We start from the raw sequence: 26,375 nt of genomic DNA, 5'->3' as shown, positions 1-26,375 counted from the left end.
CGGCGCATGTCGTGAAAAGGGTTAATATTGCCAGGTCAGTTTTACTGTGTAAATCCAAACTGAAGAAAGGGACAGCGCCACACCGGATAGTGAAAAGCAGCTCACATATTTATTCTGCCTCCTGCGGCAACGTTTCGGTCCGAAGACCTTTGTCAAGCCCACTACACAGCATTTCAACCACCATTATATACCCATAAGCCCACAACTTTAATTAACCATCTACCAATAGGGATACAATAGAAAAATAGAAAAACATGCATAACACAGTTCACATATACACATATAAAAAATCAATTATACAGTACATGAGTAGTAATCACTGCGCCACCCCCTCTAACATAGATCAACTAACCTCGATCCCTCTTTTGCATACATCTTATCGCCAAAACACAGAGATAAAATCCCGGTACATAGAATGTAAACAAGCCGTGTCCCACCTATCAGAGCAATGCTTTGGCCATTACCATAGTACCCAGATACTCCCACAGGCGTGTTCATGAAGAGTATAGTCCAATCATATCGATAGATTACAGGTCATGTGACCGCATCGTCCCCATGTGATATATATCAAACTGCGCAGGTCCAGCCTTCATCTCCCCAGTCCGAATAATAATCCCAACTGCGCATGTCGCCGGCAAAAATCTGCTCGTGAAAGGCAAAGTCCCACACACTAGTGCGCATGTCCATAGGGCTCATAGATCCTGAGATATCCTTGCGCACACATATCTTTTCGGTCAATGTCCGCAATGGGGAAACAAGTCGATAGTGCGCATGTCCGGAGCTCCTCCTCAGTACTCCTGCATTCAGCGCCGATATACAGCAAAACAATGATGCGCATGGTTGGAATCACAGATCGTATCCCCATATAAAAGATAGAGCGATGCTATGCATGTCCAGAGAGACTTCTTCAACCTCCATATATTTAACACGAAAATGGCACACATAACTCCAATAACCACACCTTTATATATATCCTTAAGGGCTGTCCCACACGTCCAGAAAATTCCGGTACCGGAAAAAATCGGTACCGGAATTATCCGTGTCCGTGTGCCCCTGCTTTTCTGTGGCACATCAGTGTGGCACACGTGCGGCACACATGTGCCACCCGTGTGCACACTGGGTACCACACAGAGCGTGCAGGAGACAGCACTAAAGTTTAGCGCTGTCCCCTGCATCGTGCTGAAACCGCGATTCATATCTTCTGTGCAGCAGCGTTTGCTGCAGAGAAGATATGAATAATCCTTTTTTTTTTAAGTTTATTGTGTATAAAATAAAGGTCCATGTCCCCTGTGCGCCCCCCCGCTGTTCTGAAAATACTCACCCAGCTCCCTCGTTGGCTGTCGCTGCTTCCTCTCCTGGCCGCACTTCTACTGTATGCGGTCACGTGGGGCCGCTCATTTACAGTAATGAATATGCGGCTCCACCCTTATGGGGTCCGTGTGCGGACAATGAGTCCGTGTGCGGTACGTGTTTTACACGGACCCATTGACTTTAATGGGTCCGTGTAATATGTGCGCTCCCACGAACACTGACATGTCTCCGTGTTTGGGAGACACGGTCCGCAAAAAATCAATGACATCTGCACAGATGCATTGATTTTAATGCGTCTACGTGTGTCAGTGGCTTCGATACGTGAGGAAACTGTCACCTCACATACCGGAGCCACTGACGTGTGAAACCGGCCTAATGCTGTGCTGAAACCTATAATAGAATGTTATATGCCTAAAAGGGAAAGCACATCCCTCCCAATAATTTAATGATATATATATCACAGTATACAGATGAAAAATCACATTCACATATTACATTATAGTACCCTAGAATATTAATCATTTGACTCTAAACATAAGCAAAAAAAGAAACATACCAACATAAGGGACATAACAACATAGACAGGTAAAGCCATACCATGTTGTCTCAACTCAGCCGTCAACGCCGCCATGTTTACTGTGTAGTGAACATAGTAAATAGCCCTCTTTCGGGTCCCCTCAAAAAAATGTGTGAAATTGCACTTTTTTTTTTACAATTTCAATGCAGCTGACATTTTTCCCCGCTTTCCAGTTCATCACATAACAAAATTAATGTTGTTCAGAGGTACAACTGGTCCCGCAAAAAAACAATATCTCATGTGGCTATATTGATGGAAAAATAGAAAAGTTATGGCTCTTGAAAGAAGGGGGGAATTGAAAAAACACACAAAAGGAAAAAAAATAGAAAATCGCCCAGGGGTGAAGGGTTGAACCCCTTTCTGACATCTGACGTACTATCCCATCAAGGTGGGGTGGGCCCGTATGCCCATTGACGGGATAGTACGTCATACGCGATCGGCCGCGCTCACGGGGGAGCGTGGCCAAGTGTCAGCTGCCTATCGCAGCTGACATCCGGCACTATGTGCCAGGAGCGGTCACCGTTAAGGTTAGGGCTAGGGTTAGGGTTAGGGCTAGGGTTGGGGCTAGGGTTAAGGCTACAGTCAGGGTTGGGGCTAAAGTTAGGGTTAGGGTTGGGGCTAAAGTTACGGTTAGGGTTTAGATTACATTTACGGTTGGGAATAGGGTTGGGATTAGGGTTAGGGGTGTGTCTGGGTTAGAGGTGTGGTTAGGGTTACCGTTGGGATTAGGGTTAGGGGTGTGTTTGGATTAGGGTTTCAGTTACAATTAAGGGGTTTCCACTGTTTAGGCACATCAGGGGCTCTCCAAACGCGACATGGCGTCCGATCTCAATTCCAGCCAATTCTGCGTTGAAAAAGTAAAACAGTGCTTCTTCCCTTCCGAGCTCTCCCGTGTGCCCAAACAGGGGTTTACAACATATGGGGTATCAGCGTACTCAGGACAAAAAGGACAACAACTTTTGGGGTCCAATTTCTCCTGTTACCCTTGGGAAAATACAAAACTGGGGGCTAAAAAATAATTTTAGTGGGAAAAAAAATTATTTTCTCGACTCTGCATTGTAAACTGTAGTGAAACACTTGGGGGATCAAAGTTCTCACAACACATCTAGATAAGTTCCTTGGGAGGTCTAGTTTCCAATATGGGGTCACTTGTGGGGGGTTTCTACTGTTTAGGTACATTAGGGGCTCTGCAAACACAATGTGATGCCTGCAGACCATTCCACCCAAATCTGCATTCCAAATGGCACTCCTTCCCTTCCGAGCCCTCCCATGCGTCCAAACGGTGGTTCCCCCCACATATGGGGTATCAGCGCACTCAGGACAAATTAGACAACAACTATTGGGGTCCAATTTCTCCTGTTACCCTCGGGAAAATACAAAACTGGGGGCTTAAAAATAATTTTTGTGGGAAAAAATTTTTGTTTTATTTTTACGGCTCTGCATTATAAACTTCTGTGAAGCACTTGGTGGGTCAAAGTGCTCACCACACCTCTAGATAAGTTCCTTAGGGGGTCTACTTTCCAAAATGGTGTCACTTGTGGGGGGTTTCAATGTTTTAGCACATCAGGGGCTCTCCAAACGCAACATGGTGTCCCATCTCGATTCCAGTCAATTTTGCATTGAAAAATCACATGGCGCTCCTTCACTTCCGAGCTCTGTCATGTGCCTAAACAGTGGTTTACCCCAACGTATGGGGTATCGGTGTACTCAGGACAAATTGTACAACAACTTTTGGGGTCCATTTTCTCCTGTTACCCTTGGTAAAATAAAACAAATTGGAGGTGAAGTAAATTTTTTGTGAAAAAAAGTTAAATGTTCATTTTTATTTAAACATTCCAAAAATTCCTGTGAAGCACCAGAAGGGTTAATAAACTTCTTGAATATGGTTTTGAGCACCTCGAGGGGTGCAGTTTTTAGAATGGTGTCACACTTGGGTATTTTCTATCATATAGACCCCTCAAAATGACTTCAAATGAGATGTGGTCCCTAAAAAAAAATGGTGTTGTAAAAATGAGAAATTGCTGGTCAAATTTTAACTCCCTAACAAAAAAAATTTTTGGTTCCAAAATTGTGCTGATGTAAAGTAGACATGTGGGAAATGTTACTTATTAAGTATTTTGTGTGACATATCTCTGTGATTTAATTGCATAAAAATTCAAAGTTGGAAAATTGCGAAATTTTCTAAATTTTCGCCAAATTTCCATTTTTTTCACAAATAAACGCAGGTAATATCAAAGAAATTTTACCACTACCATGAAGTACAATATGTCACGAGAAAACAATGTCAGAATCACTGGGATCCGTTGAAGCGTTCCAGAGTTATAACCTCATAAAGGGACAGTGGTCAGAATTGTAAAAATTGGCCCGGTCATTAACGTGGAAACCACCCTTGGGGGTAAAGGGGTTAAAGAACTATTTAAAGCGCAATAAATCCACCTTTAAGTCACTTTGGAAAAGGACTCCAGAAACCTTTCATAAATAAATACCCATCTCCCTCACATACGTATGAAGCGACATTTTTTATTTATTTCTCCTGTACCTTATGCTATTCAACATAGCCTGGACAGATGGGTGTCACTGGTCTGTGCTTGGCGACTCTTCTGTTCCCACAATCGGGGGCCCTCCTGCCTTGATTGACGTTGCTACATCATTCTCATCATCCTACATCATTCACATAGTCTGCGGCACCTCCACAACTCCTGTTCTCTACTGTAGAGAGGCGCGAGAGTTGAATAGACTGGATGGCGTAAGAGACATCAGTTACGTCAATCAAGGCTAGAGGGCCAGCGATTGGGGGGAAGGAGGTGGTACCAAGCACAGAGCAGCAGCACTCATCAGACCAGACCTTGTTGATTAGCATACGGCACAGAAGAAATATAAAGGGCAGTTTCATAGATATGGGGGGAGCAGTGCATTTACTGACAGGTTGCTGGAGTGCTGATCAAGATGACCTATAAGTGACGTATTTCGTTTGTATAGGGAAAACCTGGTGACGAGTTACCTTTAAAGTAATACATGCAGCTTAGTTATAAATCAGTAGGAAACAATTCACGTATTGATTTGCTAAGCAATCATTAGCTAACCTTTTTATTGATCTGAGCGCATCACAGCAATACTGACATTTGAAGTGCAATAATAGCAAGATAATGCTGAATGACAGGACATAATATGGCTGTTACAGTACATCATACAAAGTAGATAATTTCCACAGAAATCTTATGCTATGCCCTATATTATAACTGAAGATGCCTTCAGCATAGGGTTCAATGAGACTACAGCAAGTAACATGTAGCACTTTTTACTTTTAATAATAGGGGATAGTTGTTTGTGTATTGTCTGTTCAACTAAAATATGCAATATTGTCTGTAAAAGTTGCACATGTCAAATTTACTAATTTCTGGAAATAAAATGGATCTACAAAGAAGAAACCGCATTGAATTGAGAACTTCATAGGCTCACAATCTGCAGTTCTACAGAAAGCATTTTCCCCTAAAACATTCCTTCTATGGAAAAACACTGTAGGCCCATTCTGATAACTGGAACCACAGTTGGAACAGTTAGAATGAAATGCAATATAAAAATATTCATGATGATCCCTCAACTTGCGTGCTGTCAGAATTGATGTAAGTGCTTACAAGATACAATATGTACAGCTCTCAATTACAAGACTTGGTAATTAATTTGAAAGATGTTCTCAGTAATGAATCATGCTCTTTGCAATACATATGTATAGAAATGTGGGCCACCATATCATAATAATAATAATAATAATAATAATAATCTTTATTTTTATATAGCGCTAACATATTACGCAGCGCTTTACAGTTTGCACACATTATCATCGCTGTCCCCGATGGGGCTCACAATCTAAATTCCCTATCAGTATGTCTTTGGAATCCCTTTATGTGGCACAGTAGTACAGTGGCGTTGTCCCCTAGAAGAAGTTGTGTGAATAAATGAATGAATGAATTAATTAATTAATTTAAGGTATGCAAATTGTCTCTTCTGAGAAAAAGAGGACTTAGGCTACTTTCGCACTAGCGTCGGAATCTCCCCGTCGCAATGCGTCGGGCAGATTCCGACGCTAGCGTTTAACGCACTGCACTACGGAGGCAGCGGATGCATTTCTCCAGCGCATCCGCTGCCCCATTGTGAGGTGCGGGGAGGTGGGGGCGGAGTTCCGGCCACGCATGCGCGGTCGGAAAAAGCGGTCCGTCAGGGGCAAAAAACGTTACATGTAGCGTTTTTGCTCCCGACGGTCCGCCAAAGCACGACGCATCCGTCGCACGACGGATGCGACGTGTGGCAATCCATTGCAATGCGTTGTCAAAACATGTCTATGCGGAAAAAACGCATCCTGCAAGCACTTTTGCAGGATGCGTTTTTTCTGTAAAACGACGCATTGTGACGGATTGCAGTTAACGCTAGTGTGAAAGTAGCCTTAAACTCTATAGCGCCACATAAGCCTCCTTACCTTGACAAGCCAGCTGGTATGTCACTCTCCATAAGGAGAAACATTACCCCTTAATTTAAGGTATACAGATAGTATTGTCCCATAGGCTGCTATGATTGCATGTTATGACCATCTACAACTAACAGGTTGCATGAAGCTGAAATATGCTGTGATCGCTTAATCTTGGGTAAAATATGGTGTTTTAGACGTGCTTTTAAAAATACAGATACAGCAAGTAACAAATACCTACAACAGCACATATACTGCCTTTGGGTTTGACATTGTTGGGTGCCCATAAACCTTAACATTCAGGCCGTCCACACTTTGCACTGAAGTTTGCAGCAGCAGGAACATGCAGGACCGGACTGGTCATCGGGCAGTTCTGGCAAATGCCAGAAGAGCCGCTGCCAGTAGTGGGCCGCTGCACGCCAACTCACCCTTCCCTCCCCCAGCGCCGCCGCCACCACATTCAACTATACCGGTGTCTATGATGCCGGCACAGTTGAATGCAATGATGGAGGAGAGAGCGCCACGTGATGTTCCCTCTCCCATCATTCCCCGCTCTGCCTCTGACACTGCGGGTGCGCGCGCACTCACTGTGTCCCAGGCAGTGCAGCGGCAGCCGCCGAGACAGGAGCAGGGAGCAACGCGGGCACGAGGAAAGGTGAGGAGCTTGTGTTTTTTTTTACTGGACTGTGGGGCCATTCTAAGGGGAGGAGAGATGTGGGCTCTGCTGTATACTACTATGTGGGCTGTGCTATATACTACTGTGTGGGCTGTGCTATATACTACTATGTGGGCTGTGCTGTATACTACTGTGTGGGCTGTGCTATATACTACTATGTGGGCTGTGCTATATACTACTGTGTGGGCTGTGCTGTATACTACTGTGTGGACTGTGCTGTATACCACTATGTGGGCTGCGCCATATACTAGTGTGTCTGTGTGTATACTACTATGTGGGCTGTGCTGTATACTACTGTGTGGGCAGTGCTGTATACTACTATGTGGGCTCTGCTGTATACTATGTGGGCTGGGGCTGTGCTGTATACTACTGTGTGGGCAGTGCTGTATACTATTGTGTGAAACCTACAAAACATTCCTTAGAGCCACCAGAGGACATCCCCCCAAAAAGGCCATTACATATAAACCGAAAAAGACAACATACGGTAATGGATTAATATAATAACTAAAGGTAATAGTATATCAATGTGACAATACACAGAATCCATACCAGACAAGGGAGAGCATTAAATACAAAATTTATTAGAAAAACATTTTTTAAATAGATCATTCAAAGAAGACAACAGTGAAAAGTGAACAGTAACAGCTAAAAAGATAGGCGTATCAGATGGTATGAGATGCGCTGCAAGATAGCACATATATCACTACTGCAAAGCCCGCAACACCAAATGCACCGGTGCCATGAATATATCAAGCATACTATCAGTGAGATCTCCTACAGGGTCGTAGATAAGTAGACTAACAATCAATCTCACTGAATATCCAGGATCCTGGATTGCTGTAATGTAAAATATAGTATAAGGTAAAGCTAATGAGAATTATGCCAGGCCTGGCTCACTACTAATACCTTGAGACATCGTGCTGCGTTTCACCGGCTTGGCTTCGTCAGGAGGCGTGGTCATTAAAAATATTGTGTGGGCTGTGCTGTATACTACTATGAGGGCAGTGCTGTATACTACTATGTGGGCAGTGCTGTATACTACTGTGTGGGCTCTGCTGTATACTACTATGTGGGCTGTGCTATATACTACTATGTGGGCTCTGCTGTATACTACTGTGTGGGCAGTGCTGTATACTACTGTGTGGGCTGTGTTGTATACTACTGTGTGGGCTGTGCTATATACTACTATGTGGGCTCTCCTGTATACTACTGTGTGGGCAGTGCTGTATACTACTGTGTGGGCTGTGCTATATAATACTGTGTGGGCAGTGCTGTATACTACTGTGTGGGCAATGCTGTATACTACTGTGTGGGCTGTGCTGTATACTACTTTGTGGGCAGTGCTGTACACTACTGTGTGGGCTGTGCTGTATACTACTGTGTGGGCTGTGCTGTATACTGCTACGTGGGCTGTGTTATCTGCTATGCGGGTTGTGCTATATACTATGGGGGGTATATTCTATTCTATGGGAGAGGCCGTGTTATATACTATGTAGCTGTTATATACTATTGTGGGGGTATATTATATTCTATGGGGAGGCTGTGTTATATTATGGGGGGCTGCATTGTATTCTATGGGGGCTACATTATATATTATGGGGAGGTGGGCTGTATTATATTCTATGGGGTGGCTGCATTATACTCTGGGGTGGCTGCATTATACTCTGGGGTGGCTGCATTATATTCTGTAGGGTGGTGGCTGCATTATACTATATGTGGGCTGCATTATACTGTATCAAGGACTATGGGGAATAAGTTATACTATATGAAGAACTATGGGGTGCATTATACTATGGGAAGTAAATTGTACTACATGGATGACTATGGCGGTTCATTATACTATATGGAGCACTATCAGGAGTGTATTATGCTATATGGAGGACTATGAGGAGTGTATTATACTATGTGGAGGACTGAGCAGTGTATTTTAATATATGGAGGACTATAGGGAATGTATTATACTATGTGGAGGACTGTGGTGCACATTATAATATATGGAGGACTATGGGGTGTATTTTACTAAACCAGTAAAATGGCTGCATATTCAGATTGTTTTTGCTGGAACAAAAATCATTGTTCTCAGCAGCACATCGCCAGTGTAAACTGTAGATGTGCTGCTGATAACATGATACTGTATGGTGATCTGTTAGTGATCATTTTGTCCCATCATTATTACTCAGCTGGTTGAAAGAGGTTGGGAAGTGTTGAACAACTTCAGTATTGTTGATCAAACTCATTTAGCGGCCTGAACTCAGCGACTGTAAATGCAACCGAAATGCTTTTGTGTGATGTGCAATATATTAGCCCCATTTTAATCTATGCTTAGGGCCCCACTTTGCCTAAAACCTGCCTACAAGTGTTCAAAGATATTATACAGTCACCATGTGACAAGTGGGCCTGTGTAACTTCAAATGCCAGGGCTGAATTTTAGTTCCAGTCTGGCCCTGGGAACAGGAACCACACTTTACTCTGCACTGACGTTTTGCAGCAGCAGGAACAGGCAATCAACTCTTCAAATAGAAGGCAGAGATAAATAGAAGGCAGATGGTTTATTAACATCTCTGCCTTTCCGATAGCTGTAATGACATCACTGAAAAATGCACTGTGAATAGGAAGCATTGTCAACACTTCCTCCTCCAACCTCAGTGATCTTCTAACCACTGGATATAGGGAGGGAGCAGGAGCTGCTGGGTCCTGGCAGTCAGCTCTGCCATGCAAACAGGAGGCTAAATTTCCCCTGTAACTGGGGCTAATATTCTAACCCCAGATAAGAAGGAAATTAGCAATGAGCATAATATATTAATATGTTAAAATGACTTCCCTTAACACAGGGTGACACAATGTAAGACATAAAAAAAAAAAAAAAGCAAAAAATAAAAAATAAATAAAACAAAAAAAGAGAAAATGCCAGTCCCAATTACTCTCTCTCTCTAGCCTTTGTCAAAAAAGAAATATGACCAATATATAAAAGTAATTTCTATCAAAAGAACATAATTTAAGATTTTTAAGATTTTTTTTTAAGCAGTCCTTTGCGGTTATAAAAGAAATAAGATTAAAAAAAATGTGAAAAGTAGACACATATTTCCTTTTTTGTATATTTTTCCCCGATATCAGCAAATGAAAATAAATATAAAAATTACATAAAAATTGAGACCTAGGTTTTGAGAAAACAAGAGGCAAAAAATATTTGAACGATAATTTTTTTTTCGAACTGTTAAAAGTTATGTACGGGAAAAAATAATTAAATGTTTCTTGTGAGGAAGGGGAAAATACCTTGGTTCTGAACTAGTTAATCTCTTATAAGCCAGCATGATATTGAAAAGAAACATGTGCTAAAATGTTGGTCCAATGTACTTTAGATGAAGATAGAAAGGAGCTGGAGTCAGCATTAATAAGACCAATACTAGCAGATAAGACCTGTTATCTTCTGTACATTGTACATTGCTGCCCAGGAAGGATTCAGTAAAAGCCAAGTTTTTCAGTGATTAAAATTGCACTTTCAATAAGAATACAAAGGTCTATTTTTTAACCAAAGTATTTCAATATCAAAACTTGGTGAAGATCTGTTATGACACAAGAATGCACACATTGCGCATTTACGGCTCCGAATTTCCTTTGCAGCATGTACATTTTATGTGTAATTGTATAGTGTGAACCAAACCTGCAGCAAAGCTTGCATGAAATTTGCTGCATGTGCAGGGACTAAGGCTAAGTGCACACGTTGCAGATTTTGCTGCGGATCCACAGCAGTTTTCCATGAGTTTACAGTACCATGTAAACCTATGGAAAACGAAATCCGCAGTGCACATGGTGCGGAAAATACCGCGCGGAAACGCTGAGTTGTATTTTCCGCAGCATGTCAATTCTTTGTGCGAATTCCGCAGCGTTTTGCACCTGCTCCATAATACGAATCCGCAGGTGTAAAACCGAAGGTGAAATCCGCACAAAAAACGCAGCAAATCTGCAGTAAATCTGCAGGTAATCCGCAGGTAAAATGCAGTGCGTTTTACCAGTGGATTTTTCAAAAACTGAACGGAAAAATCGGCACAGAAATCCGCAACATGGACAGATTAGAGTTGACAATCCATTTCTTAAAGTGAACCTGTCACCAGAAATGACGTTCTTAAACTGCTGATAGGCAGTTAATCTGCAGGTTAACAGCGCTATGATGCTGAATGCAGCCAGGAGAAAACGATCTTTATACTCCCCGCCAGCATTCGGTATTCAATTATATCATCGGAGCGGTGCTGGTTCAGTCACTAGTCTGAGTATACACAGTGTCCACGGTAACTGCTCCCCCGGCCCAGACTGACCGCCAGCCGCTAGGTAGAGCTAGTAACAGTCAGGGCCAGGGGTGTGGTTATAGCGGCCGCTTGGAATAGTCTGAGCGGTGACTGAACCAGCGCCACCCTGGTGCTATAACTGAATACCGAATTCTGGCGGGAAGAATAAAGATCATTTTTTCCCCGCTGCATTCGGCTCCGTGCATCATAATGCTGTTAGCCTGCAGATTAACCCCATATCTGTAGGGTAACAGCGTTATTCACTTTAAACTGTTCTAGTAAGATGAAAGCTGTGTTGATGTGATTGGTTGGTATGGAAAACACAGACATTTTGTCTTTTTGATAGCTTGGATAAACGAAGCCTTGTAACGTCAGAAACATGCACTGATACAGAACAAGGACAGCAGTGGGCGGCCCTCAGCAGCGCTTTATTTTCATCATGGTCGTAGTTAAGCTCCTCGCAGGAAAGTCAGTACCAGTATCACTGTGACATAGGGATGTTGTGCTGGATCTCACACATAAAAGAATTCCTATTTGCTTCTTCCTGCCTGCATTTATGTTACAGCACAACTGTGACAAAGAGCATCTGGCGTGAATACACGCACCCTATAGAGTGTGCTGAGCAATCAGAAATGGTGATGATCCAGCATCTTCCTCACATGCACACGCTCCCCAATACATAACCTTTCCTGTCAGCTGTAATAGCAGGAGGGCGTGCAGCGCGTTCACTGCTCTAGATTCTGGATGTTCAATGTTTTTTCAGTCTTGCACAACAAGCTTGTACATTGCAAAGACTCCTACAAGAGAGGGTATACATAGAGAAGAAAAAATACAACAACCTAGAGGAGTTGGACCAATGTGTAAGATAATAAAGAGCTGAGGTTCTGCACCTCATGCTGCATTTTTTTCTGGTCAGTATGTGGTTTGTGTTCTGAGATCTGTAACTTTGTAATTTTCGGTTTGATGAACCAGTTTGAGGGCTTATTGTTAGTGTTTCCGTTATGGAGCACATATAATTAGTGATGAGCGAATATACTCGTTACTTGAGATTTCTCGAGCATGCTCGGGGGTCCTCCGAGTATTTTTTAGTGCTCGGAGATTTAGTTTTTCTTGCCGCAGCTGAATGATTTACATCTGTTAGCCAGCAGAAGTACATGTGGGGGTTGCCTGGTTGCTAGGGAATCCCCACATGTAATCAAACTGGCTAACAGATGTAAATTATTCAGCTGCGACAAAGAAAACTAAATCTCCGAGCACTAAAAAATACTCGGAGGACACCCGAGCATGCTCGAGAAATCTCCAGTAACGAGTATATTCGCTCATCACTACATATAATGCTTTGATTTCTTTTTATTGCATTTTTTGGTTATTTTTTTTTTTAACTTTTATATAATTTACATTCACAAGCAGGGTCACCTTGATCTGGTGAGATGGCTTTCACTTTTTTGATTAAAACAATGTTAACTAAGTACCCTATATTATTTTCATGCACAGTTGCTATTTATTTAGAGTAGTGAAAAATAGGTGTTTGCCGATTTTGCAATTTTTCCACCTACAAAGAATGGAAAGGTCTGTAATTTTTATCGTACGCACACTTCAACTGTGAGAGACAGAATCTAAAAATAGAAACCAGAAATTCACATTGTATGATTTTTAAATAATTAAATTGCATTTTATTGCATGAAATGAGTATTTGATCACCTACCAACCAGCAAGAATTCTGTCTCTCGGACCTATTATATTTCCTTAAGAAGCCATCCTAATCTGCACTCATTACCTGTATTAATTGCACCTGTTTGAACTTGTTATCTGTATAAAAGATATCTGTCCACACATGCAACCACATTCCAATGTCTCCACCATGGCCAAGACCAAAGAGCTAAGTACACCAGGGAGAATATTGTAGAACTGCACAAGGCTGGGATGGTCTACAGGACAATAGGCAAGCAGCTTGGTGAGTAGAAAAAAAACTTTTGGCACAATTATTAGAAAATAGAAGAAACACAAGATGTCTGTCAATCTTTCTCAGTCTGGGGCTCCATGCACGATCTCGCCTCGTGGGGTAAGGATAATTCTAATAAAGATCAGGAATCAGCCCAGAACTACAGTGCTGGGACCACAGTCTCAATCATTACCGTTAGTAACATACTAGGCCATCATGGATTAAAATCTAACAGGGCACGTAAGGTCTCCCTGCTCACGCCAGTACATGTCCAGCCCTATTTGAAGTTTGCCAATGACCTTCTGATGACCTTCTGGATGATCCAGTGGAGGCATGGGAGTAGGTTATGTGGTCAGACGAGACCAAAGTAGAACTTTTTGGTATCAATTCCACTTGCCATGTTTGGACGAAGACGAAAGAATAGCACAACCTCAAGAACAACCAAGTCCCAACCGTGAAGCATGGTGGGGGAAACATCCTACTTTGGAAGTGATTTTCTGTAAAGGGGACCGGATGACTGTACCATATTGAAAGGAGGATGGATGGGGTCATGTATCACAAGATATTGGCCAACAGCCTCCTTCCCTCAGCAAGAGCATTGAAGATGGTTCGTGATTGGGTCTTCCAGCATGACAATGACCCGAAACACACAGCCAGGGAAACTACATTTCAAGATCTTGGAGTGGCCTAGCCATCCTTCAGACCCGAACCCTTTAGAAAAGCTTTGGAGGGGGTCCTGAGAAGTAAGCATGATGTGTCTTTTATCTACTTGGTACTTCTTCAAAAAAGAGAGCTTGAACTTCACAACTTAAAACCTTATTCTGTTATGAAATCTTCGCCTGGGAGAAATCTTGTGTCTTGTTGCTTTGCTCAACCTTGCCATGGTGTATGACCTGTGTCATGATACAGTCCTCCACAATCTCATTTTTGTGGCAGAGCTTGGCTGTTTCTCCCCCAGTTTTTAGCCTCCTCACAGTTGTTTCTGTTTCAATTACAGGCATTATTTCAACCTACATATGAAAATGATGACCATTATCATCTGTTTGGTGTACTTGGTTACCCAATACTCCTACAAAATCCCTGACTTTATGCAAGTCTACCTAAAAGAATTGTTTATGTTTTGAAGGTAAAGAGAAGTCACACCAAATATTCATATGATTTAGATTTCTCAATTGTTTATTCATTTTGCACTTGACCTTTCTATTTTTGAAAGCATTCTTTATTTGCAAAATTATTCCACAGCGCCCTTAGGGTATGTGCACACGTCAGGATTTCTGGCAGAAATTTTCCTGACAAAAAATGGACATTTCTGCCAGAAATCCGCATGTGTTTTTTTGTGGTTTTTTTTCCGCATTTTTGATGCGTTTTTTTTGTGTTCTTTCCAAATGCATAGAATAGCGGGAAAAACGCGAAAAAAAAACCGCAAAATTAATGAACATGCTGCTTTTTTTACCATGATGCATTTTTTACACGGAAAAAAACGCATCATGTGCACAAAAATTGCAGAATTCACTGTAAATGATAGGATGCATAATGCATGCATTTTTAGTGAGTTTTTATAGCGTTTTTATCGCAAAAAAAAATGCGAAAAAACCTGAACGTGTTCACATACCCTAAAACTTTCACACAGTACTGTATATAGGCTACATGCACATAGAACCTGACAGGAGTCATGCTGATGCTTTCCTTCATCCTGGTTTTAAATTTGTAGCCCTATACCCGAATCTATATAAACTCGCAGTGAGAGTTGTTGGCTCTGGACCAAGCACACATACACATGCTTCTCCAGCTCCACCCTAGCTACAACCCAGCCTCACAAAACCTGTATGACAGCAGAGTCTTGTGCACAAAGTCTAGAGTACATTTGAGACATCTCTTAATTATTTGTATTTTTCTTATAATTGAATCACGATTTCTTTATGCACATCTTAAGTTTGGAAGTCGTCTATTCTTCGTGGGATAGGGGATAACTTCCTGATCACTCTGGTTCCAACTTATGGGACCCCCACCAATCCGGAGAACAGTGGCTTAAGAGTCCCTATGGGAATGGACTGATAGCCAATTATGTGCACTGCAGCTCCATTCTTATATCATGGGAGTGCCGAAAACCAGCCTAAAACTGCTCTTGACTATTTCCAGTGGCCCCATTAAGAATGACTTAATCAAAAGGATGCATGATATATCACTGCTCCATTCAAATGATTCTCCCCACCCCATCCTCAGGATCATTGGGGTCCAAGTGGTCAGAAACCAGTGACCACAGATAGGGGATAACTTCCAAACTTGAGAATACAGAAATATTTACTGATGTGAAGTCCTGTTTTGTTTTGGTGAGTTGGATTATTTGGCTCCTCTCACCAAAAAGAGCCAACTGTTTTGCATCCCAAATGGATCCCTATTATATACAGTTGGGTTCAGAAATATTTGGACAGTGACACAAGTTTGAGCATTTTAGCTGTTTACCAAAAACATATTTAAGATACAGTTATATAATCAATATGGGCTTAAAGTGCAGACTCTCATCTTTATATTTAAGAGGTATTCACATCCTAATTAGAGTCATATTTTTGGAATTACAGTTCTTTAATATGTAGCTGCCACTTTTTCAAGTGACCAAACATACTTGGACAATTATCTCTAAAGCTTTTTTGTGGATTGCATGAGCATTTCCCTCATTAATTAATCCATCATTAATTAAGCAGGAAAAAGGTCTGCAGCTGATTCTAGGTTAGGCATTTGCATTTGGAAGCTGTTGCTGTGAATCCACAATGTGCAATCAAAGGAGTTCTCAATGGAAGAGAAACAAGCTATCATTTTGCTGAAAAAAAGAAGAAATCCATTAGAGAGATAGCATAAATGTTAGGAGTGGCCACATCAACAGTTTGGTACATTCTGCAAAAATAAAAAAAAGAGTGTACTGGTGAGCTTCGTGGCTCAAAAAGGCCTGGACATCCACACAAGACAACAGTAGTGAATGATCACAGAATCTTTTCCATGGTGAAGAAAAACCCCTTCATAACATCCACGCAAATGAACAATACTCTCCAGGAAGTAGGTGTTTCTACGTCTGCCATAAAGAAAATACTTAAGGCCGGTTTCACATTTGCGGTTGTGTCCGCAGCGTTTCTTCCGCAATTATCCGCATGCGTTGTGTTTTCCTATATTTAACATTAGGGACGCATGTGTCTGCAATCGGTTGCGTTTTGCCGCGTTTGACGACGCATGCGTCGCTTCGTCGTCTGCGGTTTGGTGCGGTAAACGCAGCATGTAGTAATCTTAGAGGCGTAAATTTGCCGCCTAGAAACGTATGCGGTTGTTAGCACAAGAAATGCGGCAAAAAAAGTGCATTACTGTCTATGGGAACGCATGCGTACACAAGTCTTTGCGTACGCATGCGTTTAATGTGCTTGTGTACTTCGGACTGCGCTTGTCCAGGAACTGATTTAGACATGCCCATTAAAGACACACCCTCCTGGAAATACCAAACGTATGCGCATAAAAAGCGCAAACACATGTAAAACACATGCAAATGCTGCATTTTTTACCATCATGTGTAAGCTGATGCGGATAAAAAATGCTGCGTTATCAGACGTTTGCATGCTGCGGACTTAACCGCAAATGTGAAACTAGCCTAATTAGGGAAAATACAGAGGGTTCACCACAAGTTGCAAACAATTAATCACCCTTAAAAATAGAAAGGCCAGATTAGACTTTGCAAAAAACACATCTAAAGAAGCCACCCAATTCTAGAAAAGCATTATTTGGACAGATGACACTAAGATCAATATGTATGTGAATGATGGGAAGAACAAAGTATGGAGGAGGCTTGGATCGGCTCATGATCCAAAGCACACTACATTCTCTTTAAAACATGGTGAAGACATTGTGATGGCATGGGCATTCATTGCTTCCTATGGCACTGGGTCACTAGTGTTTATTGATGATGTGACTGAAGACAGAAACAGCCGGAAGAATTCTGAAGTGTACAGGGATGTATGTTCTGCTTGGATTCAACCAAATGCAGCAAGGTTGATTGGACAGCACAGTACAGATGGACAATGATCCAAAATATACAGTGAAAGCAGCGCAGGAGTTTAAGGCAAGGAAGTGGATCATTCTGCAATGGATGAGTCAATCACCAGGTCTCAACCCCATCAAGCAGCATTTCACATGCTTAAGACAAAAAGTCAGATAGTCCCACAAACAAGCAACAACTGAAGTCATCTGCCTGGTAAAGCATCACAAACGGGGAAGCCCAGCTTTTGGTGACGTCCATGCCTTCCAGACTTCAAGCTGTCATTACTTTCAAAGAATTCTCTGCAAAGTATTAAAAATGAATATTTTATTTATGGTAAAGTTAATTTGTCTTCTACAGGAGGCTTTGTAGAAGAATTGCTGCAATTCCTAAACATTTCACAGGTTATTTTTGTTCAACTCCTTTAATTAAACCAGATTGTCCAAACTTCAATTGCACCTCAGTTGTTTCATTTTAAATAAAAATAGTGACATTCAGAGCCCACAAAGATTTGGTCACTGTCCAAATATTTATGGACCTAAGTGTATGTATTCAAAATAAGGTGAACATATATTTTGAGTAAAATCATAGCAGTCCAATGCAGTAGAAAACCCTACATTTTGGGTGAGCAGGGTTTCAGCCCCATCGGCACGTGAACACTGTAATTTTACTCCTTGTGAGTCAAACCATTCAGAAACTGCAAGTGGCGCTCACTAGGATGCCAGGCCCCATCATTCACATAAGGGAGCTAGCACTTTGTGGCAAATTGGTTGAGAATGACCCATCACTAGAAGCAAAAGAGGAGATATAAGACTACTGACTGCAGTGCAGACTTATAAATCTCTGCGGGAATATGCCGGTTTCTGACCCTGGACCGGAGGGTATGTATGAGTTATATATACTCTTGGCAAGTGGGCACAACCTTGCCCCCTACAAGTGTATGAAGAGCGAGGCAGTGCCCACTGGCCGGGAGTATGTATAACTCATACATACCCTCCGGTCCCAGGTCAGAAACCGGCGATTCATCGCAATGCACAATGCATGCGCTGGGGGGGATTCATAAGTCTGCAGTCACATGGAGTGACTGCAGACTTATTGGTTTGGACTGGACAACCCATTTAACTCTAGCCCAAGACCTTATGCACACAAACATACTTATAGACCATTTATAAAAGTCTATAGGACCATACCATATCATTGATTACCTCTGATTTCATGAAAACATGAAGTGTCTAAAGTTCTCGATAACAAAGCCGCATGGAATCCTCCATACATCCCTGGAGCTTGCAGCTTTATATTGTGCATGAGGCCTAACATAACAAAACTGGAGCATCTCACATAACACAAGACAAGCACTCGATTAGCCATTTTGAATGGCTCACTTTCTGCATGGCATTATACTAGCAAAAACTTGTATATTCCGCGGTGATTCTGATGAATGACTCCGATACATAGACAATATTCTGCATGGCATTATACTAATAAACCAATATTCTTCAAACTATCAGCAAGGAACAAAAAGAGGGCATATTCAATATATTAAAAATAAATTTTAATCAATAAGTAACCATAAAAACATACAAAAATGACAAAAGCAGGGTGAGACTTATAATACATAAAGTTGAGGACAATAAATACCAGATAGTATAGTTTCAGTAACCATGTGCAGCTACTGAGGAATATTATAGCAATATTAAACCCTATATTTCTAAATTAGTAATTCATGGAATAACATTATTCCCATAATCCTCAAACATATGCCCCCTATCTGAGGAAGCCAGTCAGGCGAAACGGCGCTGTCGGGGTCGTTGTGGAACTCTATTTACCAGATTACTGACTATGTAAGTTTACTTTGCTTAGGCTAGGGTCACATTGCGTTAGTGCAATCCGTTTAGCGCTAGCGCTAGCGGATTGCGCTAACGCAATGTTTTTTATGGGGCCGCGTTCGGGGTCGCGGTAACGTCCCCGCTCTCGCAGATCCCCGATCTGCGAGAGCGGGGAACGGACCGCGGGCGCGCCTCGGACGCTGCAAGCCGCGTCCGCGGCGCGCCAGGAATCTCCGGCGCGTCGCTAGCGCGTGCCGAACATGGCACGCGCTAGTGTAGCGCGTTCCCATTAGCGTGAATGGGCGCGTTAACGGCCGCGTTGCACGGCGTTAATTTCGCCGTGCAACGCTGTCCGTTTAACGCGGTCCCATAACGCAATGGGAACCCAGCCTTATACACTACAGGTCAGTTTTGCACTATGTAATATGCTTTGGATAGTGGCGTTTTATTATATGGCAGGGTATGGAGCCCTATAGGAGTTAGCACTATGCAATTTTGCAGTATGCATCTTCCATTGCCAAAAACGCTGTAGTAGGCACTTTTTTGCACTTTACTTTTAGTACAACTGTTTGAGGATTATGGGAATCAACTTTATGTATTATAAGTCTCACCCTGCTTTTGTCATTTTTGTATGTTTTAATGGTTACTTATTGATTAACATTTATTTTTAATATATTGAATATGCCCTCTTTTTGTTCCTTGCTGATAGTTTGAGGAATATTGGTTTATTAATATGATTCTGAGGTGTGCTATATATTTTAGGACTTTTGAGAAATTTACATGGCATTATACTAGCAAAAACTTGTATTTTCGCAGTGATTCTGATGACTGACTCCGATACATAGACAATATTCTGCATGGCATTATACTAGCAAAAACTTGTATATTCCGCAGTGATTTTGATGAATGACTCCGATACATAGACAATATTCTGCATGGCATTATACTAGCAAAAACTTGTATATTCCACAGTGATACCGATGAATGATTCCGACATATAGACAATAATCTGCATAGCATTATACTAGCAAAAACTTGTATATTCCGCAGTGATTCTAATGACTGACTCCGACATATAGACAATATTCTGCATGGCATTATACTAGCAAAAACTTGTGTATTCCGCAGTGATTCTGATGAATGACTCTGACATTTAGACAATATTCTGCATGGCATTATACTAGCAAAAACTTGTATATTTCGCAGTGATTCTGATGAATGACTCCGACATTTAGACAATATTCTGCATGGCATTATACTAGCAAAAACTTGTATACTCCACAGTGATTCTGATGAATGACTCCGACATTTAGACAATATTCTGCATGGCATTATACTAGCAAAAACTTGAATATTCCGCAGTGATTCTGATGACTGACTCCGACATTTCGACAATATTCTGCATGGCATTATACTAGCAAAAACTTGAATATTCCGCAGTGATACCGATGACTGACTCCGACATTTAGACAATATTCTGCATAGCATTATACTAGCAAAAACTTGTATATTCCGCAGTGATTCTAATGACTGACTCCGACATATAGACAATATTCTGCATGGCATTATACTAGCAAAAACTTGTGTATTCCGCAGTGATTCTGATGAATGACTCTGACATTTAGACAATATTCTGCATGGCATTATACTAGCAAAAACTTGTATATTTCGCAGTGATTCTGATGAATGACTCCGACATTTAGACAATATTCTGCATGGCATTATACTAGCAAAAACTTGTATACTCCACAGTGATTCTGATGAATGACTCCGACATTTAGACAATATTCTGCATGGCATTATACTAGCAAAAACTTGAATATTCCGCAGTGATTCTGATGACTGACTCCGACATTTCGACAATATTCTGCATGGCATTATACTAGCAAAAACTTGAATATTCCGCAGTGATACCGATGACTGACTCCGACATTTAGACAATATTCTGCATGGCATTATACTAGCAAAAACTTGTATATTCCACAGTGATTCTGATGAATGACTCTGACATTTAGACAATATTCTGCATAGCATTATACTAGCAAAAACTTGTATATTCCGCAGTGATTCTGATGAATGACTCTGACATTTAGACAATATTCTGCATGGTAGTATACTAGCAAAACCTTGTATATTCTGTAGTGAACCTAGAATACCTACAATGTTACCCCTTAAGTTGTGTGCAATGAAAAGTGCTAAATCAACATTTTAATGAGGTTAACAGGCCGAATAACAGCAGTCTGCAGGGGTTGCAACTTTTAGAGATCACAGATTTGCACATATAGTTTTGTGGTCCTACTACCTTGTTGAGATGTGGGTCACGAGTTATGTCATAGCCCCTCTTCCTGGTATACTGAAAAGTCTTCTTGGCATCCTGGTCTTCCACTTGTTGTTCTTGTTTCACCACCTGAGAAGACATGGCTGGTGCAAATGCAGTAAGCAGCAGGCAGAGCTAGTGACTGTGCTGGTGTAGTGGCAGATCAGCTGATCCTGCTGTAGCTGTGTATTGTATATGTACTGCTAGGTGTGATTGTGTAGTAGTAGTTGTGGGGCAGAGCTGAGGATCAGCTGACAGGTCCAGTGTGCACCAGGGGATAGGAGAAGTGCTGAGTCACTGGCAGACAGATAGCAGCAGCCTTCGCCTCTGCCTCAAGTCTCCTCTTGCTCTTATTTCATTTCATGCTGATTTCTCACAGTGCTCTGGATATTTCGCAATGTAATCACATCTTGATCATGGCTGTTGGCTGCATTGGACTGAAATACACTGAATTGTCACACTTCATAGACCGCTCTTTTTCCTGTAATGAATCACTTTGCTGCACTCAGAGTACAGAACAGCCCTCCAAATTCCATAGGGGCCCAACACATAGTTTACCTAGGAAATCATTGTACCAATAAGTCAGTGTGTTGCTAGCTGTTCAGCATGAACTTTTGTTTCCAGATTATGTTGTTATTTGAGATGCTTCACTGCTGCCCGACAAGCATTTTTCAAACAATAATTGAAATTGGATTTGGTTTGTAAGATGAGGCCTTTGGGCCGACCTGGAGCCATGAAGACTTAATGGATGAACGATCTATAGGAAGATCGACCCTTGTGCAAGCCTAGATAGGTCCACCAGGGTTTTCTCTGCTATTATCTTGCTAGTATCAAGCTTATGAGCCTGTATTCACACACAGCAGCTCTGCACTGTGGTTATGGGTAGAGATGAGCGGTGTTCGAGTCGAACTGTTCGCCAATCTCAAATTCGAGCTGTTTTGGGCGGTGTTCGAGTCGTTCGACGAACCCGAAAAATTTGCTTAAAATTCGGCTGATCGAGTTTCTGTTCGATAACTGTTCGTTCAGCAAAAGCCCTGCTTGATTTGCACATTAAAACTGTTTATCATTGTTAATAGACTGTTTCAGTGTATAGTGGGCGGGGGATAGATCTGTGCTGAAATAATGCCGATCTCCTTTTTCTTTTTTCTTTCCCGCATTTACAGAGGGGCGGTGCAGTCTCTCAGCCTATCAGCAGTGCGCACACACACAGCAATGTGCATGTGATGGACACAAGCAAGGGCATGTGTCATTGGCTGTGTATGTCACATGTCCTCCTTGCCCTATAAGAACCAGCCATTTGTCCCGTCGCCACCATTTCCTCACTGCTGCAGCTTAGTGTTAGACGGCACCGCTGCTGCTGTGGGCGCTATACAGACTAATAGTGTTTTTGTGGAGCGAATTGTCAGAGAGATAGTTTAAGGGAGTCGGGAGGAGTCGGGACTAGTTGTAATAACAGCCCTTTTCAGGGTAGGTTACAGCAGTTCATAGCACTGACTGCCAGGCAGGTCTGTGCCAGTGCTGTGCAAGTGTTTGTCAACAAATATTAATAAGGAGCCGGCGCACTCTGATATTGGTAATGAGTGGGGGTGCGAACCCAAGTGGCAAAAATAATATGCAAACAAGAAAAAAGAGATGCCACTAGAACAAATTCGCACACCACCAATAACATATATCAAAAAGGAACAACTTTATTGGAAGCATAGTTAAAAACAATTAAAACCAGTACAATCACCAGCTGCCTACCCCCCATATATACGGCCTGTACATCCCTCACATGCTGCAAATAATACCCCAAGATAATAGCAAATACATATATACGAATCACTATAATAAGCCACTCCGATAGATCCAAATATATACAAACTTAGCGTAATCACCACATGTAAGGAGTAATTATAAACATGCCTAAATACTCCCCTCAGTACCCCACTGATGAACAGATACAAACCAAAAATTGGTGCACCATTAGGGAACAAAAAAATGCAGAGAAGAAAGGCGAGTAAGCTCTAGACCGCCTTATAGTAAAGGCCAGTAGCAGAAAGGTCCCAAAGGGAAACGTACCCTAAATGGAGCAGCATGCCGCGCCAACACCTAGAAATCACCTCACCTAAGGAGGGTGAAGGCAGCAGCAAGAGGTAGCAGCCAGGGGTGTAACAGGCCCGGGAGGCAGCTGAACCCAACGCGTATCGCGGCAAAAACAAGCCGCTTCGTCAGGGGAAGTTCTTACCTCCATCAGTTCACTCCTTAAATAATGAACTGCAGTGAACTCCAGACGCCGCCGAGTGCACAGCCGTGGACCGGAAGTCCAGAAACCGGAAACAGAAATCCCAAGTGCCGAACAAGATGCACCTGCGCAAAAGACCAAGTGTGTACAAAGTGGGCAGACGTCTCCGCCCACAGTGGTCAAATGCGCACGCGCCGGTATAATAGCCGGCCGTCCGCATGAGACCTAAGGAGAAAGGAAGTACGCATGCGCCAATAATGAAACTAGTGGCTCCATATGGGACCCATAGCGAGAGACACCACAAAACTCTGGGCAAGGGGTTATCCAAGGAAATGGTAATGGGAACAGTCCCCACAAGAGGCACCCATGAACAAGAAAAGTAAAACCATATCCGGAACCAGCAGGTTGCTAAGGTAACTGTGAATAAATATATAACATTAGCCATAACATATACAGCACAACAATATAACCTGAAAAATAAGTAGATATACAACAAACAAATAATAATAATGCAACAAAAAAAAAAAAAAAAACAACAAAAACAAGTCCGCTCTTTGTCATGTTGGCTGTTATAGCTCTGATCAGCAACCGGCCGCTCATGAAACCCGATATTCTTGTTCCAGCATCTGCAGGCCTCCCTCCACCTTTTATATCCAGACCTCTAAGAAAATGAACACACAGGATGCCCAGGGGAATCAGTCCAAACCCTGTCCTTAAAGAGATTTATCCCAAAAAACCGGTAAAGAGCAAATCTTCATTAATTCCCTGGGGTGCTGTGGACTTGAGGGAATAAATCCAACGTGCCTCCATTTGTAGTAGTCGCTTATGTAGAGAACCACCTCTGCCCGAGCTCCTTATATGTTCCAGGCCAATAACCTTAATCTTGGCGCAGCTGCCCCCATGATGTAAGAGAAAATGAGAAGCCACCGTGCTGAGAGTTTTGCCTCTTCGGCTGTCCACTGCTGCTGTATTGATTGTAGAAAGATGGCTTTGTATCCTGCGCCGCAATTCTTGTGAAGTCTGGCCTACATAGATACAAGGACATGGACAGATCAAAGCATAAATGACATGGGAGGTTTTGCAGTTTATATAAGTCTTTAATTTATGCTGTACTTGGTCAACGGGGTTACGAAAAACCTCACGTGTGGGGTGCATGAACTGACAAATGCTGCAATCTCCACATGGAAAGGAGCCCCTCAAAATTATACCACGATTGAGTCTCTGTGTTGGTCTCCTATAATGGCTCTGAGTGAGAATATCTTTGAAGTTTGGTGCCCTTCTAGCCGTAATCAACGGTTGGGTACTGATAACCTGAGACGTTTGTGAGTCGGAGATCAAAATTCTCCAATGTTTATTAAAAATCCTACTCACCTCAGACCAACGGGTATGATAACCCGTAATGAAACGTGCAACACCCTCTGATTTCCTTTTGTTGACGACCAATAAAGAATCCTGCGACTGTTGATTTGCCCTCCGAAATGCACGAGAAACACATCTTTTGGGGTAATTCCTAGCTTTAAATCTGATGGTAAGATCCTGAGCCTCTCTCCTAAAGTCCTCATCCAGAGTGCAGTTGCGCCTTGCTCTAAGGAATTGGCCCGTCGGAATACCATCCCTCGTATGCTTAGGGTGAAAACTTTGGTAATCCAAAAATCCATTTGCCGCTGTGGGCTTACGATAGAGGCATGTGGAGAGTGCGCCATCCTGACATCTGATCTCCAAATCTAGAAAATTAACCGAAATAGGAGAAGAGTGGTAAGTCAAAAAAATATTAATGGAGTTGTTATTGAGAAAATCCATAAATTGAAGAAGTTCCTCCGATGACCCGGACCAAATGAAAAAAACGTCATCGATAAAGCGCGACCACTGCCGCACCTTATCCTTGAAGTAATCAGAAACAAAAACAAAAGTAGCTTCCCACCACCCTAAAAAAAGATTAGCAAACGAGGGGGCACAACGCGCCCCCATCGCCACACCAGATGTCTGTAAATAATAAACCCTATCAAATAAGAAAAAGTTGTGCCTCAAAGCAAAATCAAGCAGGTCAACAACAAATGAATCATGTAACCTATCTGAATTTTCCTGCAAATCAAGAAAAAATAAGACCGCCTGCATACCGTCGTCATGATTGATATTTGAGTACAACGACTCAACATCACACGTGACCATAAGGTCCCCTGGATCCAGCCGAATCCCCCTATGCCTACTGATAAAGTGTGAGGAATCCCTTACGTATGATGGAAGTGTAGTCACCAAAGGTTGTAAAAAGAAGTCTATGTAAGAACATGCTTTTTCACACAAACTTCCAATGCTCGAGACTATCGGACGACCGGGGGGCTTGATGGTACACTTATGAATTTTGGGTAACATATAAAAAGTTGGCGTCGTGGGTTGATCCACCCAAATAAAATCACGCTCATGTAAATTAATGATACCCAAATCAAAAGTTCTATCCAGAAGTGCTCTGAGCTTGACGGAATAAATCCCTGTTGGATCCGAGGGTAATCTGCGATAAAACCGCACATTATCAAGTTGCCTGTGGGCCTCCTCCACATACATCTGATGAGGCCATAAGTTAACATCGATGCCATGACTGTGGAACTGGACCCTTGCTCATTTTGGGCTTCCAATCTTGAAAAATGGCCTGAGCTCGCCACTCACGCCTTGGAGATCTTGTCGTGCCCTGCAGCCAGCGTTCTCTCTGAACGTGTGTTCAGCGCTGCTGGTGTGCTGACAGATAAG

At 42.2% G+C, this 26,375-nt stretch overlaps 1 protein-coding gene across 1 annotated transcript in view; it reads right to left on the bottom strand.

Annotated features, from left to right (window-relative positions):
• The window catches only part of ME1 (malic enzyme 1), a 484,969-nt gene extending 463,037 nt beyond the window's left edge, over positions 1 to 21,932 (bottom strand). Inside the window, exon 1 of the mRNA XM_069726431.1 lies at positions 21,395 to 21,932. Within this exon, the coding sequence (XP_069582532.1) occupies positions 21,395 to 21,511 (117 nt within the window). The 5' untranslated portion in view covers positions 21,512 to 21,932. The remainder of the gene's footprint in view (positions 1 to 21,394) is intronic.
• Between the last annotated feature and the right edge of the window lie 4,443 nt (positions 21,933 to 26,375).

Source organism: Ranitomeya imitator, chromosome 5, assembly GCF_032444005.1.
Source record: "Ranitomeya imitator isolate aRanImi1 chromosome 5, aRanImi1.pri, whole genome shotgun sequence".
Classification (NCBI taxonomy): Eukaryota; Metazoa; Chordata; class Amphibia; order Anura; family Dendrobatidae; genus Ranitomeya; species Ranitomeya imitator.
This window is presented reverse-complemented; position numbering and strand designations above follow the sequence as displayed.